General features: G+C 37.4%; 1 protein-coding gene across 1 annotated transcript in view; it reads left to right on the forward strand.

Moving 5' to 3' along the window:
* Nucleotides 1-18,706, forward strand: part of Dek (DEK proto-oncogene) — a 30,062-nt gene that overhangs the window by 7,282 nt on the left and 4,074 nt on the right. The window contains exons 6-9 of the mRNA XM_023712134.1: nucleotides 1-95; nucleotides 5,389-5,574; nucleotides 14,913-15,051; nucleotides 15,258-15,406. The exon at nucleotides 1-95 is cut by the window's left edge and continues 25 nt beyond it. Coding sequence (XP_023567902.1) covers nucleotides 1-95; nucleotides 5,389-5,574; nucleotides 14,913-15,051; nucleotides 15,258-15,406 — 569 coding nt within the window. The remainder of the gene's footprint in view (nucleotides 96-5,388; nucleotides 5,575-14,912; nucleotides 15,052-15,257; nucleotides 15,407-18,706) is intronic.

The following is an 18,706-nucleotide window of genomic DNA, read 5'->3' on the forward strand; positions in this document are numbered from 1 at the left end:
TATGTGAAGTTCTTGATTTGGAGAGATCAGGTGTAAATAGTGAACTGGTGAAGAGGATCTTGAATTTTTTAATGCACCCAAAACCATCAGGCAAAGTGAGGATCAACTTTTATTGTTTCAGTAACAAACTAGTGATTAATGATCTTTTTTCTATGAAATAGTAATGTAAACAGCATTGCCCTTGACATTCAATAATGTCTACATTCATTGGACTATGTCTTCCATTGATAAAATTGCAACATTTTCATAATAGAAATAAGATAGAAGGTATAGGATTGTTTCCTCCTATCAGATATGAGTGGTAAACTACTATTAAGAAAAGTAAATACCAGACAAAATATAAACTAGGTCTCTGTGACAAAAGGTATGAGATACAAGAAACAATTGAAATGAGTTATCCTGGGGGGTGAGAGAACAGTGAAATCAAGGACAAGAAAGACAAGATGGGAGGTGTGTTAGAACTGAATGTTGCAACAAAGATGGTCCTACATTGGGTTTCAAGAATCCTTAGCAGAGGCTTAGGAGCTTAAACAAGCAGGACAAATAATCTAATTTTTCCACTCAACCTAAAATTTAAGTGTAAACCTAATTATGTTGCAGCAAATAGTATGTGTTAGCAAAAACTAACTATTGAAGTGTTACTTAGATGACCTTCCATTTTTATTTTAAGAGTGGGCTATTGCTTTCTATTTCCTTATTTTGTAGAAACAGAACTATAAAGCGATCTTGCAGACCTAGGAGTTTAAGAGAATACCATTTGATGAGGGGAGGGATAGCATGAAGTATTAAAAAAACACCCAAAACAGAAAATAATAGTTCTGTTCCTTTTGATGTGCCTGCCCTTGGTCCTGCTCACTGTTGGGTGGACAGGGGTAGAGAAGGACAGTCATGGTGCTACTTCAGTTATGCAGCTATGATGATTTTGCTGTCTCTAATTGGCTTATTCTCTGACTTAATGTAGCCATCTATAATTGTGCTGTTTTAGGATTTCATGTACCAAGTTGATTGCTCTTTCCTGAGAAGTAATAAGTTGCTAACATTACAAAGAATATTCATTTTCTCACTGCTTTTCAAATTAATTAGCTTTAGTACTCCATTACCCTTTTTAAAAAAAAAAAAAAAAAAAAGTGAGGGCCTCAAGAGTTGGTTTATAAAGTTTTGTCCTAAAATAACATTAATAAAATATATTTTATGCAAAAAGTATTTTTAAAAGAATAGTGAGAAGAGTGGATTTTTTTTTTTCTTCATTTTGTTCATCTCTAGTGTTTGGTTTAAGAGGAAAAAGTCCACCAGGCTTGGCGGCATACATCTGTAATCCCAGGACTTGGGAGGCTGAGACAGGAGTATCAGTATGAATCAAGGCCAACCTAGGCTACTTAGTAACTTCAAGGCAAGTCTGAACTACAGGAAGACACTGTCTCAAGCAAAGAAGGAAGGAAAGGAAGGAAGCAAGCAAGCAGGGGAGGGAGGGAGCTCAATTATTCTCTTCTACTTCTCAGTCTCTTAAAATGTACTGTTTTTTTTTTTTTTTTTTTTCCCTTTGAAGTGTATGAAAAAATTCAGCTCTGACAGGTATATTGATGGAAAAAGGAAATTTTTAACAGTCCTTTTATAGATAATTGTGGATATTGTCCTTTGATGTAACAGCTCATCCACAATTGATAGTTTCTGAAAGATAAGTTGTAATGTTTAATGGAGATTTGAAAGCATATTAATGATGGATCTTTTTACTTGCACATGGTTTTATAACATGAGTTTACCAGTTAGAAAATAATGGTTCCTTGATTTACGCAGTCTTACAGTGCAGTTGTTACAAGCACTGTCACAAAATCATTAACTTAAACGTCAGAAAATTTTTATCCACTGGGAAATCAGCAAATTTATGGTAATGGCACTTTTGCAAAATTCTGATTTCCACTTGAAATTGTAAAATTTATTGACAATACCAGAAGTTGTTTTTCTACTAGTAGACTCATCTGCTCACTTTTGAGAACATGCCTGTCAAATACCTAAAATCTGAAGAGGTAGGTTTGCTGATTCTTGTTAAAATGGTGGTGTGCTTGTTTCACTTTTTTTTTTTTTTTTAATTTTTTTTTTATTTTTCAAATTGTTTCACTTATATGAGGCCCTGGGTTCAATTCTTAGCACTGCCAAAAAAAAAAAAAATATTCCTTGGGCTGAGGATATAGCACCATGGCATAAGCGCTTTCCTGGCAGGGTCCCAAGTTCAATCCCTGATATTGCCCCCCAAAATAATTCCTAAGTGAAAGTTTTCTGCTTCTGTTACTACTTGAATGGGGTTGTAAGGCACAGAGGCTGTAACTTTTGCCTTTATTAATACTAAGGGGCCCGCCATTTTACCTGTCTTTGCTTTTGTACAGTTATCTTTGTTTTTTTTTTTTTTTTTTTAATTTTTATTTATTTATTTGTGTGTGTGTATGTGTGTGGCCAGCTCAGCCCACCAGGGGGCGGGGCTGGCTGGCTTGTGGTGCTGGGGGATTGAACCGCGGTCCCTATGCTTTGCTAAGCTTGTTCTAAGTAGGTGCTTTAGACCACTGAGCCATCTCACCAGCCCTGTACAGTTATCTTTGGCACCAGTTTTGCAAATGTGATCCTGTGATGATTTTTCCATAATGTGGTATCCAAGCTCAAGCTGTGTTCTGCACTACCATGCTTCCATCACTTAAGAAAAATGTTGGGCCAGGGAAATGGCTCAGTGGAGTAAGCACTTCCCTGGCAAGCGCAAGGGCCTGAGTTCAATCCCCAGTTCTGCCAAAAAAATAAAATGAAAGAAGGTCAATTTTTTTAAAAAGAAAAATGTTATACTATAAGCTCATTAGTTTTTCTCTGTGATAAATATTTTTTAGAGTTCTAAAGGAATGCAACATTCATCATTGTTTTACTACCTTATACTTGGTTTTACATGTTAATCAGGTTTTGTTTCCAAAAAGAAATAATGCTATTGATGTTGGATTCTAATTAATAGATTGAGGATTCATATGTTGCTCTAAAGTGTTTGTAAATTATTTTGTGGTTTTCACCTTCAAGTTTTTTCTGGAGCTCATTTTCTTTGTTAGTTACTTTACTGGGGTGTGTGTGTGTGTGTGTGTGTGTTGTTTTTTTTTTTTTAAATTTTTATTTATGTGTGTGTGTGTGTGTGTGTGTGGCCAGCTCAGCCCACCAGGGGGCGTGGCCAGCTGGCATGTGGTGCTGGGGGATTGAACCGCGGTCCCTGTGCTTTGCTAAGCTTGTTCTAAGTAAGTGCTTTAGACCACTGAGCCATCTCACCAGCCCCATGTGTGTTGTTTTTTGCAGTACTGGGGTTCAAACTCAGGACCTTGTGCTTGCCAGGCAGGTGGTTAGGCCACTGTGCTATCTCCTAGTCCCTAGTTACTTGAATAACTTAATATCTTTTAAATTTTCTGTATAGGTTTACCTGCTCTCATTTCCACTGTCACCATTGCTAATTCAGTATACAGGTTTTATGTTCACTACTTGCATCTGGTTCCTGAGCTTTGACAGTGAAGGAATCACGTTTTCTGATACTTCTGAGATCTCATGTTCATGTAGTGAATAGTAAGAAATTGAACAGTAAGACTCACCTTTTCTCTAAACGTTACTCTCAGAATTTATCTAAATAGAATTGATCCTGGTAATGACAATTGATAATGGTAATGGTGGCATAGCAAGGATATCAGTATGCATTTAAGGCAGTTTTTTTGTAGAGAAGCTGTTTGCAAAGTGTTGGGTCTACTAAAAATTTTTGGAATGGTCAAAATTGGCTTTCCTGAGGCCGGGAAGATGGTGCAGTAGAATAAGTGCTTCCCTGGCAAGCACAATGGTCTGAGTTCAATCCCTGGTTCCGCCAAAAAAAAAAAAAAATTGGCTTTCCTTTGGACAGCGAGATACTGTTTTATTTTGTAAGTATTCTAAAAATACTGTATTAAGGCCGGCCAAATAACTCAGCAGATTAAAGCATCTGCTTAGGCAGACCCAGCGGCCTGGGTTTGATCTCTGGTGTTCTGTGCCAGCCCCGCCCCTGGGCAGTTGAGTCTGGGCATAGTTTTGCATGCCTATAATCTCAGCTCTTTGGGAGGCTGAACACAGGAAGATCACTGAGTCTGATCTATGTAGTGAGACCCTGTAAACCCTTACTAAAAAATACCAGAAAAATAAACATTGTATTACACAAAATACTTTTTCTTAAATTTTGTGTTAGTGACACGTTACTTCTCAAAATGTTGAATATTCTTAGGAGACCTGTGGTTCTGATAATTTCATGAAAAATACTTCCGAATGCTACCATTAAAATATACAGTTGAAAATAAAAGTATATTGAGTATATTATCTGAAACACTTGTAACTAGAAGTGTTTTCAGTTTTGAAGGCAGAGTATACATACATAATGAGATTCTTATGGTGGTATCCAAACCTAAACACAAAACTCATTAGGGTTTCATACAAACCCTGATGTACACTTTAGATGTAGCCCAAAGGTAATTTTATGTAGTATATTTAGTGCCTGTGCAATTTGACTGTAACTTACATCATAGGAGGTCAGTGGTAGAATTTTCCACTTGGCAGCATTTACAGAGGCTTGGATTTTGAAGCATTTTGTGTTTGTATTTCCTATAGAATTTAATTTTCTGCCAGTTGTAGAATATTCCTTAGTGTGTATATTTTCAGTGCTTTATATAAGGCTATTTTATAGTTTTTAATTTCAGAATTTAGCAAATGCTCCCATAAGAAAGCATTTAAAATTTAAATTTGTTGATTAATATCAAATCATTTTTCTCATGTGATTTGCTCTGCTTTTAAAATATGTATGGTTTAATTGAATAACAGAGTAATAATGTATTTTGTGGTTCTTAATTATCTTCATAATTAACATATTCAACACTGCTTTATTCAGAAGCATCTATCAGAATGTGCTTCTGTTAAAAATAGAGCTTAGAGGTAATATGGTACTTCATTCACAAAATCAGCATGTGTAATGGGTGATTGTGTTTTATCTTCCTTATGGATAGTTATTAATGGACCCTGTAAAACAAGGAGTTCCTCTGTCAATGAGTATTAGTGCTCATAGAAAAAAATTTCTAACTTAAAATATTGCCTTAATTACAGCGTAGGCAGATTTCTATATAGTATGGAGTAAAATACATATTTTTCTCAGCCTTTGCAAGGAGTTTTTGCTAGATATTTAGAACACAAGTGAGAGTATTGATAAATAATATAATTTTAGATTAACCTGACACATTGTCAAAAATGAATTCTTTCTAGAGCTTCTAATTATGAATATTCTTGAGAGTTGAGAAAGGGATTATCAGAAATAGTTGATTGATTTTTGAAATATGTCTTATTGTTACTATTACAATTTTTTTTGTGCAGCCATTGCCAAAATCTAAAAAAACTTCTAGCAAAGGCAGTAAAAAGGAACGAAACAGTTCTGGAATGGCAAGGAAGGCAAAGCAAAACAAATGCCTTGAAATTCTGTCGGATGAATCCAGTAGTGATGAAGATGAAAAGAAAAACAAGGAAGAGTCTTCAGATGAAGATAAAGAAAGTGAAGAGGAGGTAAAGTATTTCTTTCCAAGGGGAATGTTAGATATTTTGGCATCTAATAAATACAGTCAGGAAACAATTCTTTTTTTTTTTTTTTTAAACATTTATTTATTGTGTGTGTGTGTGTGAGTGAGTGTGTGTGTGTGTGTGTGTGTGGCCAGCTCAGCCCCACCAGGGGGCGGGGCTGGCTGGCATGTGGTGCTGGGGGATCGAACCGCAGTCCCTGTGCTTTGCCAAGCTTGTTTCAAGTAAGTGCTTTAGACCACTGAGCCATCTTGCCAGCCCCAGGAAACAATTCTGTATTAGTTGTTTTTAATTGTGAAGATGCAGAAATAATTTTTTTTTTTTTTTTTTTTTTTTTGGAACTGGGGATTGAACTCAGGCTCCTGCACTTACCAGGGAAGCACTTATTCTACTGAGCTATTTCCCCGACCCCCAGAAATAATTATGTACAAATCTATTTCTTTTCCTAAAGGAACATTTAATTTTATTGTCAAGCCTGAATGTAAGGGTGGAAAACAGGGAAGTTGATGTGGCCTGGATTTGAAGTACTGCAGGCTTTGAGCTAGACTTGAAGTCTAAAGTTAATGTAAGGAAAGTAGGTGAGATGTATATCCTGGACAGGAGCACAGAGGAGCAAAGGCTTAATATAATATGCTTACAGCATATTATCTTATATTTGAACTGATTACTTTTTCATGCAAAAACAAAGTTTTAGGGTCAGGGATATAATATGCTCAGCAGCATAATCGCCTGCCTAGCAAGCACAAGGTCCTGAGTTCGATCCTTGGTACAAACAAACAGTGTTTCAAGCACTATCATTTTTTTTCAAAAATTGGGGACTATTTAAGGAAAATAATATTGGGAGTTTATTGGATCAGTGGGGAATGCTTGCCATTTTCCAATTAGGAGCATTTGTAAAATGTTAAGAATACTGCCATTGTGCAATAATAGAACTGATAAAGCAATTAAATTTGACTTCCATTTTTAATTATATCAAGCAGATTAGGGAGAACTGGTACAGAATAACAGTTGCTATTAATAATGGATTGGTGGACAGTATTTAACCTTGTTCTGAGTCTTCTTTCAGAGGATAAAACTTGTTCTGTAAGTAATGTAATCTTTATCATACTTAGGGACTTGGTTAATGCTGGCTTGACATTTTGGGTGAAATAATCCCTTATTGTAGGTGCTACCTTCATACCCTGGATGTGACAATCCAAGATGTCTGTAGATAATTCCCACACCCCATGGGGGCCATCATCTCCACCAGAGCACCACAGAGTTAGAGGGATAGTTTAGTCTGCGTATTTGTCTTGAGGTACTTTTAATGTCAAATTTTATAACGATGCTTATAAAACTTAAGTATGAAATACTTCATAATTTGAAGAAACCCCCAAATTTAGGAGGATGCTTCATAAGTACCCTAATATATTTTTGGCATGAAAGAAAATGAGTAATTTGATGACTAAGATTTTTGTGGATTGAACATTGGAAGGAAAACATGTTCTTTTGTATTTGTAGCAAATTAAAATTAATTTGTGTCCTGTGTTCAAATTTTATGTAATCTATCATTTGCCATTTAAAGACAGTTAAAGCATGAAAAGTGGTAATACAATGTGTGTATGACATTTTCTCAGAGACAAAGCATGAACCCTAACTGCATTCAAATCTCATCTCTTACTTGGATTGTCATTATATGGCTTTGGACAAAGTTCTTTAAACTCTACCTCCTTTTTCCCATCAGTGAAATGAAGATAACAGTAGTACCACCCTATGAAGGCTTTAGAAGTATTTAATACTACCTGTGTACTAAGGCCTGGGGAGATGAGTTCAATCCCCAGTACCGCAAAAAACAAACAAAAAAATACTACCCATGTACTAAATGAGTATGTAAAATAGCACATTCCTGTAACCCTAGTTCTTGGGAGGCTGAAGCAGGAGGATCACTGCAAGTTAAAGGCCAGTCTGGGCTACATAGTGAGTTTAAGGCCAGTGGTGAGAACCTGTCTCAAAAAAATAAAGCACAGTATTGGCTCATGTATTAATGTACATATTAGTTGTGGCTGTTGTTAAAGGCTACCTTTTATAGCACATTTAATTGCTACATTTAATTTTCCTGTCATTGCCAAGATGCAGATTTAAAGTGAGAGTATTTTATACTCATTCTTATATTTTCCAGATTATTGCCCCATGGTTCTGAGTTAGTTTTATCCTCTGTTTATAGCCATATTAGTTTTTGGATAATGGTCACATGTAGAACTGTTCCAGGAAAGGTTAGTGCTATAAACTCAAGTATGTTGCTAAAAATTCAGGTCAAGTGATAGAAATTCACAGGGTAAAAACCAAAAATGCTTTTATATGCACTATTTAAAATCACAACATAAATGCTATCAGTGTTCTGGTAAGAGGGTTTTTTTCCTGCATGTGCTTTTTCTGCTAGGATTCATAAGATATAATTTCAATACAGTTTAAACTTAGAGAGACCTGCCCCCATAAATTTCCCTGCATTCTTATGACTCAAAGCCTTTCAAAGCCTTTTAAGTTTCTTTAAACAAACTTAAAATTAACTAATTTTCAAATTGGATTAGCACCTTGAGCTAGTGAGATAAAGCCTTGCTTTTTTATACCTTTTACAGATGTTAATCTGAAAAATTATTATAGGGAGTACAGAAAAAAGAATGGAGAAATAGTGCCCACTGGGGAAAGAACTGAATGTTGTAGACTCTTAAAAGCATGCGATTTTTTTATATTGATTTTTAAAAGCTTATCCTAATATACCTCTTTATTTCCAGTATTTGTTTTGTAGTTGTTTTTTTTTTTTTGCTCCGAATGCCTTCAAGGCATGACTGGCTGGCTTGAGTAGTGGGGATTGAACCACAGCAACCTGAGCCTGACGGCTTTGTTGAAGCAGCCACTTAAAGAACTGAGCTAAGGGGCAGGCCCCCTGTTTTGTAGTAATTTTTTTTTTTTTTTTTTTGGCGGAACCGGGGATTGAACTCAGGCCCTTGCACTTGCCAGGGAAGCACTTATTCCACTGAGCCATCTCCCCGGCCCCTGTTTTGTAGTATTTTTAATGTAGTCTTATCTCCAAAGAAAGATAGCATAAACTTTGTGGATTTATTGCTTTGTACTTAGAATTTATTGGAACATTCTATACATATCAGCAGTTTTCAACTGAAACAGTTCACAGTCTTACTGATGTCCAAAACAAGGTCATTTGTCTTTCGCACTGAGTCCACAGAGGTACAGTTCTGGAAAGGTATCGAGGACATGGGTACCATCTCTTCCCTACCTACTACTTGGCAGATAACCTTTAGAGATGTTTAACTTTTTTCTGGGAGAAGATTCCTTTTACCAGAGATCTTTGTGTGCAGGGCTTTGGCCAAAACTTTGTCAACTGATCATTTGGCTGCAAAGGAAGCTGTGTGAGATCTAAGTGTTACCTTTCTTGCCTTCTCAGGAAGGAGATAAATTAAAAGTGGGTTGGTAGTAAGCGGCCCTACAAATCAGAAACTTTCATTTATAAATCTTGGTAGAAGTAAAGCCAGGTAAGGGGTTGCACACTATAGAATGCCACCATGCCACGGGCTGAGGCAGATTACTGTGAGGTTGAGGCCAGCCTGGACTATATATATAACAAACTGTACATAGCGAGATCCTGTCTTAAATATGAAAGTTCTAATAGCTTAATTATGTTTTTAACATTAATATCATAATTTCATAAGAAAAATTACAAAACTAAACAATTTAAACTTTCTGTTGGAAAACTTGAAAAATCACTATAATAAAGGCCACTTGAACTTGATTTCAATTTGCACATTCTTTTCTCTTGGCATTTTAAGTTCTCTCAGCCAAGTTGTTAAAAGAATAGTGTGTTTTAAGCTAATTTTTATTTTGTTCATCTATTCACCCAGTACAGCCTTTCTGCTGTGAGGACAGAATTCTGGCTCTGTGACAGGTGTCTTTTTTGGCGAGCCTCCTTCAAGAGCCCAGCTGCCTATAAAAGATAGGTAAGCCATAATCTCCCAAGATTTTTTTTTTTTTTTTTTGGCCTTCCTTCAAAAAGTACTTATGTCATTTCTATGATTAAATAATCAGACATAGAAAATGCTTTTCCAATTTTTGAAAACTTATATTACTAAGCCTTTAAAAATTAAATTCTAGTATTATCAGAAATATGTTCCCTCTTATCACATCAGAAATACCTAAAATAGTTTGATGGTCCTACTTGAACTACTTGCAGCATATTTGGAAATAGCAGAGCAAGATCTTTAGAAATAAATCCTTGGAGTTTGGCAACTTGTTTTTTCTTTATTGTTTTTTTCTCCAAACTTGTTATCTAAATCTTTTCCTTGTATATTTTGTTGGAAGACTCAGTCTTGACTCCTTAGTTGATGGCATGACAGGTTTAAACTGCGATTGTACCTTCAGTATTTTCCCTTTTTTTTTTTTTTTTTGTGTGTGTGTGTGTGTGTGTGTGTGGCCAGCTCAGCCCACCAGGGGGCGGGGCTGGCTGGCATGTGGTGCTGGGGGATTGAACCGCGGTCCAGGTGCTTTGCTAAACTTGTTCTAAGTAGGTGCTTTAGACCATTGAGCCATCTCACCAGCCCAAAAGATGACCTTTTATTTATTTATTTATTTATTTATTTATTTTTGCGGAACCGGGGATTGAACTCAGATCCTTGCGTTTGCCAGTCAAGCGCTTATCCTACTGAGCCATCTCCCTGGCCCCTAGTATTTTCCCTTGATGCTAGCACTTTTTTAAATATAATTACTAACACTTCTAACATTTATTTTGTGTGTGTGTGTGTGTGTGTGTGTGTGTGTGTGTGGCCAGCTCAGCCCACCAGGGGGCGGGCCTGGCTGGCATGTGGTGCTGGGGGATCAAACCGCGGTCCCTGTGCTTTTCCAAGCTTGTTCCAAATAGGTGCTTTAGACCACTGAGCCATCTCTCCAGCCCACTAACACTTCTAATATTAAACTGAAAACAAAATGCCAGCACTTGATTTCTTAATGGGACCACTTTTTTGAGACGGTCTCCCTTATTCAGGCCAGCCTCCTGCCTTAGCCTCTCAAATGCTGGGATTACAGGTATTTGCTGCCATAGCCACTTTGTAACCACTTTTTCATGGTTGTGTTTAACACATTAGCAAAATGCTAGGTTCTGTTGGGGTTGCAGAAGATTTTTTCCCCCAAAATACCATTTAATACTTGAGAGAATATAGTTTTTGAGAGAGGGCTTAAAGGAGAAATAGAGGAAGTACCAATTCAGGGTTGGCATTGAGAATAGAGGGGAAAGTTAGATTTGTGCACCATAGTGCACAAATAGTACATAGACTTGGGTGACACGGAAACAGCATTGAGAGATGCTGCCAGAGTGGTGGAGTTAAAGTCAGACTACAGCAAAGCCAAGAGGCTGGGCATTGTGTGATTAGTACAGACTTGGGATGGAGTTAGCATTCTTGCTCTGTGGAAATAAGTTTCTACCTATACCTTACATTTTTATGGGGAAGAGATAAAGTAAGTCATGTTGCCTCTGTACCAGAAGCTGTGTACCTGAACTGTCAGCTCTGGAGGAACTCAATAAACATTTACTGGTCTGGACACGGAGGCAGCTATTGAGAATCTTTCATATTTCATGTACTTGCTATTTTATATCTCATTCGTGATGTTCATTTATCTTGATTTATAAGAGAAAAAAATACAGCTTCATTTTTGTACTTGAGGCTGTGGTCATTTTGGTTTTTTGAGACAGAGTCTCACTGTGTAGTCCACACTGGCCTTAAATTCACAGATTCTCTTGGCTCAGCCTCCAGAGTGCTGGGATTCTGAGTGTGTGTCATGTCCAGCATTAATGGTCCTTCTAAGTGCTCTGTCTGTATAAAACTGTCTAGAGCTTACAGTTCATATACTTGTGGCTTTAGAGACCTATTGTACTAGGGATTTAGATTTGATTTTAAATAACTTTAATCAGTATAAATCCATTGCTTATTAAAACTTAAGTGGTTATTAACAAACTGTAACTTGAATTATCCTTTCAAATGCTTTATATGGTTCGTGCTTTTTCTGCATATATTTTGTGGGGCTTTTTAGTTTTTCAAACTCATAAGTGTATTAAAGCAGTGTTATGTAAGTTATTTCCCCTCTTTAATCACATTTTCATAACTTCTGGGCTCAGTATAAACAGGTAATACAAATGATACAGAGATAACCATAAGTAGGTTTAAACGACCACTGTAAACCACTCTTCTAGTTGCCTGAGAACTCATAGAGCTAATAAAAGGTAATAGGTGTCTGTTCTTGGTGGAGATAAGTTTATAGTATAATTCATAAATTGTTTTAGGGCCGGCGAGGTAGCTCTGCAGACTGAGTACCCGCCTGGCAAGCACAGGACCAGGGTTTGATCCCCGGCACCATATGCATTGGTGGTGGCACTGGCCCCACCTCCAGGTGTGCTGAGCCTGCCACCAAGACCAGGTGTGGTGGCACACAGCTGTAATCCCAGCACTGGAGAGGCTGATAACAGGAGGATCACTATGAGTCTGATCTGTGTAAGACCTTGTACCAAGTACATTAAAAATTTTTATATATGTGTATCTATCTTATATACTTCTTTTGATGCCTCATGCATATTAACTTTATTGTCATTTCATCTCCATAGTAGTAGCCGTGGTTAACTGATCCTACAGTGCCTAAAAGCCCTCATTTTTATGTATACTGAAAAGTCTTCTGCATATTAACAAGGTGAAGCAGATGGGGCATGTATTAAAATGAACAAAGTGGCACCATTAAGGCTTTTACATTTACAGAAGTATAAAAGCATAGAGACGGGTGCAGGAGAGTCAGAATTTTAATCAGGTCTCACATTCAGCCCACATTGTTATTCACTGCTTTACTATGCCTTCCACAAAGTAGGTACTCAGTGAATTACAGGCCAAATCCTCTGGAAGTGTGGAGTAGTCAGACCAATGACATCGTGGAGGATCTGGAAGCAGTCATCCTTCCCAGCCATTTGAGGAATAGCTTTGGCTTCTGCTATATACGTACTGTGATTATTCTGTGTATTAAGTAGGTCAGTGGAATTTATGGACTTTTTAATTTCCCTTTTCAGAGCAAAAGGTAGTCTGTGTGAACTAGGTGGACATCTAATAAACTTACAACTTAGTTTAAGTTAGTGTAAAAAACTGATAAACCAGTGATGCCTTTTCTATGGTCCTACTGTGTGAAGCATCTCAAGTATCAAATAGGTAAAAATACTCTCTGAATTTAAAAATCTGTAATAAAGCTCACATTGTTTACTTTTAGAAGCAAGTCAGCCCTTTGCCACCTCGTAAATGTATTTTGTAGTAATAGCCAAATTAGACTTTTTAGCTGGTTCCCAGGCAACAGTATAATTATCAAAATAGTGCAATAATACTAGGCTTATCTAGATATATACAGTGATAACATTTTAGCAGATCCAGTGAGATGTACCTAGAACTTTTAGAACAAATTGAACTGTGTACTTTAAAGGACAAGTTAAAGGTGGGTGAGACCCTCTTCCACCCCCTTGGGATGCCCCCCACCACTCCGCAGCACCTCCCCCACCCTGCCAGCCAAGTAGGAATTTCTGCCGCATTCCGGGAACCCCCAGACCCAGTCCTAGCCCAGCCCAGTGAGTGTGTGGGAGAGCTTCTGGCTACCTTGCGCTGGCAGGACCTACTGGTACCAGCCCCAGCGCAGCGTGGGTGAGACCTTCTTTAACCCTCTTGGGACACCCCCCCCATCACTCCGTAGTACCCACCCACAGCCCGCCCACAGAGTAGGAATTTCTGTCGCGTTCTGGGAACCCCCAGATCCAGTCCTAGTCAGGCCCAGTGAGTGTGTGGGAGAGCTGCCTCTACCCCTACTCCACCTTGTCCCCTCCAGACTCAGCCCAGGCCTGGCATATAGCCCTGGGTTGAAACCCTTCAGCTGCAATCCCTGCAGAAAGTGTACAGGACAGAACCACCCAGCTAGTCCAGGAGTAGAACATCTTGCCAGAGGGGCACAACAGGTTCACCCCAAAGGGCAGCAACAGGAAGGAACTGAGCACAGCAGCCAGACCCAAGCCATGTACAGCTGGATAAATCCAAATCTTGTAGAGCTACATCTGAACTTCAGTAGGTGCTAAGGCTATATCTACAACACAAGTCAGAAGAGAGTGCTACACAAAATGACAACAAGAAGGAGCAAAATGCAATCTCAGAACCCAAGCCCACCCATAACAAATGCAGAGGACACTAACACAGAACAAATTGGGAATCACACAACTGAAAGCAATGAATCAACGGCTTCTGAAATAAAGAAACAGCTGCAGAAAGGTATAGAGGAACTCAGACTGGAAATGAAAAAAGAAATCCCTGAATTAGTAACATCTGCAGTAAAGAATCAAATGCAGAAACATATGGAAGAAACACATTGCCCACCCAGAACAAATGCAGAGGACACTAGCTCAGCTCAAATGTATGAATTAATAGCATGCATAGTAAAAAAGCAACAGCAGAAAGTCGTAGAGAAACTCAGAGTGGTATTCTTTTCTACTAGCTAAGCTCAAATGTATGAACTAAAAGCATCGATAGTAAATAAGCAGTAGCAGAAAGTTATAGAGGAATTCAGCAGAATTATTTTCTGAAAGGACAAGTTCAAAAGTGTTTGTCTCTCAGAGCATTTGTTCTTATAGAATGCCTTTGGAAACGTTAAATGAAGAAGTAATACTTGCTATTTTTAAAACCTAGCATATTAATCATTTTAACGTGTCCACATATGTGCAGTTTGCTTTTGTTTAATAGCTCTGGGTTAATAGTTTAAAACACATGTTCTGGAGCATGATCTATATGTGAATACTGGCTGTGTATCATAAATATGACTGAATAAGATAACTGTACTGAGCTTAGTGTCCTCATATATTCATAAATATTTATTGTACAATATGTGAGTACCAGGCACCATTCTAGGAGTTAGGGATACATCAGTGAATACAAGAGGGAAAAACCGGTCTTCATGGGATTTAGATTCTAGCTGGGAGAGAAATAAATACAAATAACACTGTCTATATTTTAAGAATTTTTTTTCTCCATAAGATTAAATGGACTAACACATTGAAAGCTTTCTACCCATACTACAGAACAAATGTGACGTTTTTGTAATTGTTTCTTTATATGGTTAGACTTACGCTGGGATAAAATTGTGTTAAATGTATTAGTCATAAATTGATGATTACTAATCTTTTTATCTTTGGTAGTCTATAAGTTTTCTCCAGTTTTAAAATGCATCAGGAAAGAGAAGGGTTGCAGTCAATTTCATCAATATATATTTTTACTTTCCAGCAGCCACCAAAAAAGACATCTAAAAAAGAAAAACCTAAACAGAAAGCTACTCCAAAAAGTAAAAAGTCTGTAAAAAGTGCTAATGTTAAGAAGGCAGACAGCAGCACCACAAAGAAGAATCAGAACAGTTCCAAAAAAGGTGCGTAAAAAATTACATTATCAGGAAATTTTAAAATATAAAAGCTTGTGTGTTGTGTATTATAATTAAATGTGTAAAGACAACATAAATTGCATGGAACATTGGGAGAAAGGTAGTATTCCAGTTTTAAGTTTTTCGAAAGTGCCATAAAATTTTCAGTACATATTTATCAATTGCAATTAAACTAAAATTTTAAAATCTTTTAGAAAGTGAATCTGAGGATAGTTCAGATGATGAACCTTTAATTAAAAAACTGAAGAAACCACCTACAGATGAAGAGTTAAAGGAAACAGTAAAGAAATTATTGGCCAATGCCAATTTGGAGGAAGTCACAATGAAGCAGATTTGCAAAGAGGTAATTAGATAAAGTTTAGATCATTGTGTTTTGGCCTTTAGTACTTCTTACACCCATTCCTGATTTCGAAGCTATACTTTTTTTTTGTGCACTGATCACTGAATAAATATTTATTAAACTGCTATATCTCAGGTAATCTTGCAAGTATTGGGAAACCATGTAAAATAGTGTAAAGTCTGTCCTAAGTGGAGTTATTTTATAAAGTGTCATGGACTGCCTTATTCTCATTAAAATGGTAAGTGAGCTATTAAGAGTGTGCTTTTTTTTGTACTGGGAACCAGACACAGGATCTCACCCTTTTAAGACAGGCACTGTGCCACTAATGTATATCCCTGACCTAGATTAAGTTTTTTATTCAGATTTCTGTGAAATTCTTCTAAAGTTTCTCATGTAATTAAATTCACAGGAGAGAATACTAGTTTTGTGAAAATTAAACGTGTTTTGTTACTGATACGGTTTTCTTCTTGAGTGGGGCCTGGAGAGAGTTGTGAGATATTTGGCAGGAGTATAACAGTCGTTTTTAGTTTTTAAAGTTCTCAAAATATCAAGAAGGATGAGGCAATGGGTGAGACAGAAGCAGGAAACACAATTTATGTCATAATTTAAGCAGCTGGGTTGGGCTGAAGGTGCAGCTTGGGCACACTCACCTTACGTGTGTGAGGCCCTTGGATTGACCTATATTGATCACTCCGGGCAAAAAAGGGCAAGAGTTGCCATAATCTAAGTTATAATAGGACACCCTGATCAAATATTGCTTTATTGTGATTGTGGCAGTAGAGTCGGGGTGCAATAAATGATAGGGTATACAACATTTTAGAAGAAAACATGAGTTTTGGATATTTTAAAGTAACCAAGTGAACAAAAGTACAAACATTGTCTTTAAATTAGAAATTTTACTGTAACCATTGTTGAATTCCTGTTGCTTTGTTTATTGAAATCTTGTATTGTTTCTAATGCTGTTTTATGGTCTATCACTATTTTGTACTTAAAAATATAAAAAATAAAAATGAAAAAATTAGAAATTTTAAGTGAGAATATTCCTGGGAATTAGATCAGGAGTATAGATAAAGTGACCCGGGCTGGCAGATAAAGCATGAGATACACAAAAACAATCCTGAGGACTATAATGTAAGAGGTGAGAAGAAATTTCTACAAATACAGGAAATGTTAGTCAGTAGAAGAAGGACCAAAGGTAGTGGGGCTGTGAAAGCCAAGGGACGATGGTCTCAAAAGAGCATCCTGCCTATAGGCTATAGGTACAGAAAGGAAATGCTCAGAAACAGTAGATGATACCCAATACATAAAATATACTCAGCCTTGTCTGTTAATGTAAGAGAAATAAAACATTTTTGAAAAAAATGGAGGAAGACAGATAGTCATGCTGTAAGTCATAATAGCTTCTTTGGAGGATACTTGGGTTTTTAAATTGCAAATGTCCTTTAAACTAGCAGTTCCATTTCTTGGTTCTTTAGCCTAAAAACAGCCACAGGTGTAAATGATTACACTACATACAGCATGTCTAATATTGAAACATCAGAAATAACCTGAAGTGTCCATTAATAGGGAAATAAACGGTTTATTACATGCCCGTAATTTTTGAAATAATTGTACTGTAGCATTTTAAAAGAATATGGAGGCTGGGGAGAGAGCTTAGTGGTCATAAGTGCCTGCCAGGCAAGCACAAGGACCCAGGTTCAATCCCCAGTACTATGTGCTGTGCTGGCTCCAAAACCCTGAGCAAGCCATGCCAGCCACTGAAACTGGGTGTGGTGGTGCATGCCTGTAATCCCAGTGTTAGGGAGGCTGAGACAGGAGGATCACTTTGATTCTGAGCTGCATAGTGAGATCCTGTGCCAAATAAATAAATGAAAATTTAAAAAAGACAACATGGAAAACCTTTCTGTTAGTAACTTCCTAAGATAGTACTACAGAAAGAAATCATTGCTGTTTATACATATATGTGTATGGTTTTTTTTTGTTTGTTTGTTTTTTGAAGTCTGGAAGATCATAGCATACTGACCTCTGAGGGGAGAGAAGGATGGGGACAGTGAAGAAGGGCTATTAGTTTTTTTCATTTAAAAGATTCTACGAATACATACATGCAAATTTTTTAAAGGGGGCTTAACTCAAGAAGTGATTATGTAATGGCAGTGCTGAGGGGTAATAAAACCAATTTTCTCACATTAGGAATTAATGCATAATGAGAAACGTGAATCAGTTAAATCTTTTAAAGCAGCATGCATTCGATGAGAAAATATTTTTTAACAAGCTAAGGGAGAGTGCATGTGTTATGTCAAGGAGCAAGTACTAGGAAGAGATTACAGGGGAGCTTGGGGTGGGTTCTCATGAACTACTGATGAATGCAGGCAGAATTAGAGAGGAAAAGGGAGGGGCCAGGGAGATGGCTCAGTGAGAATAAGCGCTTCCCTGGCAAGCTCAAGGGCCTGAGTTCAATCCCCGGTTCTGTCCCCAAAAGAATAGAGAGCAGAAAAAGGGGCACAGCAGAAAGTTGAAGGACTTCAAAATATCGATGATTTCAGGGAAAGCACAACACTGTGGACAGCTGAACTTGGAGCTGAAACTGCTGGTGAGCAGAGTGAAAGAATGTGGTCAGAGACTAGGAGTTGCTGGGAGACTTTAAAGTCTGTGAATTAAAAACAGCATTTCCTTTCTTTTTTTTTAAATTTTATTTTAGGGAGGGGTCTGCAGGGTGTTCAGGGTCTCACTCCTAGATCAGACTGATCTGCCTGTTTACAGCCTCCCAAGAGCTGGGATTACAGGCATGTGCTGCCACGCCCAGTCTCAGTTGCCATCTCATCACAGTCCCAGGGCCTACACAGCAGGCCCGGGGAAACCCCAGCCCCTGTTTTGCAGGAGCTTTAATCTGCTGAGCTATTTGACTGCTCCTTTTTTTTTGTAAAAACAACTTTTAAAAGTTAAATTTTGCCACAGAAACCTATGGCATATTACAGTGGTGGTAAACTTGTTGCACACATTACTGTGTGTGGTTTTTTTATGACAAAAGATGTTTACGTTGAGTTATCAGTATTGAGGTTTAATTGCAGTGCTGGCACTATAACATTAAGTAGGTTTAGAGTTGTAGTTTGTTACTTGATCTCTAAAAGGTTCACCATCACCGGCCTCTGTCTTATGGATAAAAAGTTAGTCCTTTTTTTTTTTTTTTAAATGGAAATTACTTCATGGCTGGGGCTTTAGTATGTGTCAAACAACCAGAGTAATTTTTTTTTTTCCATAATTTTATTGAGAAAGAAATAGCAGTGAGACAGTTTCAAATCCGAT

Source organism: Octodon degus, unplaced genomic scaffold (genome assembly GCF_000260255.1).
Source record: "Octodon degus isolate 3935 unplaced genomic scaffold, OctDeg1.0 scaffold00023, whole genome shotgun sequence".
Classification (NCBI taxonomy): domain Eukaryota; kingdom Metazoa; phylum Chordata; class Mammalia; order Rodentia; family Octodontidae; genus Octodon; species Octodon degus.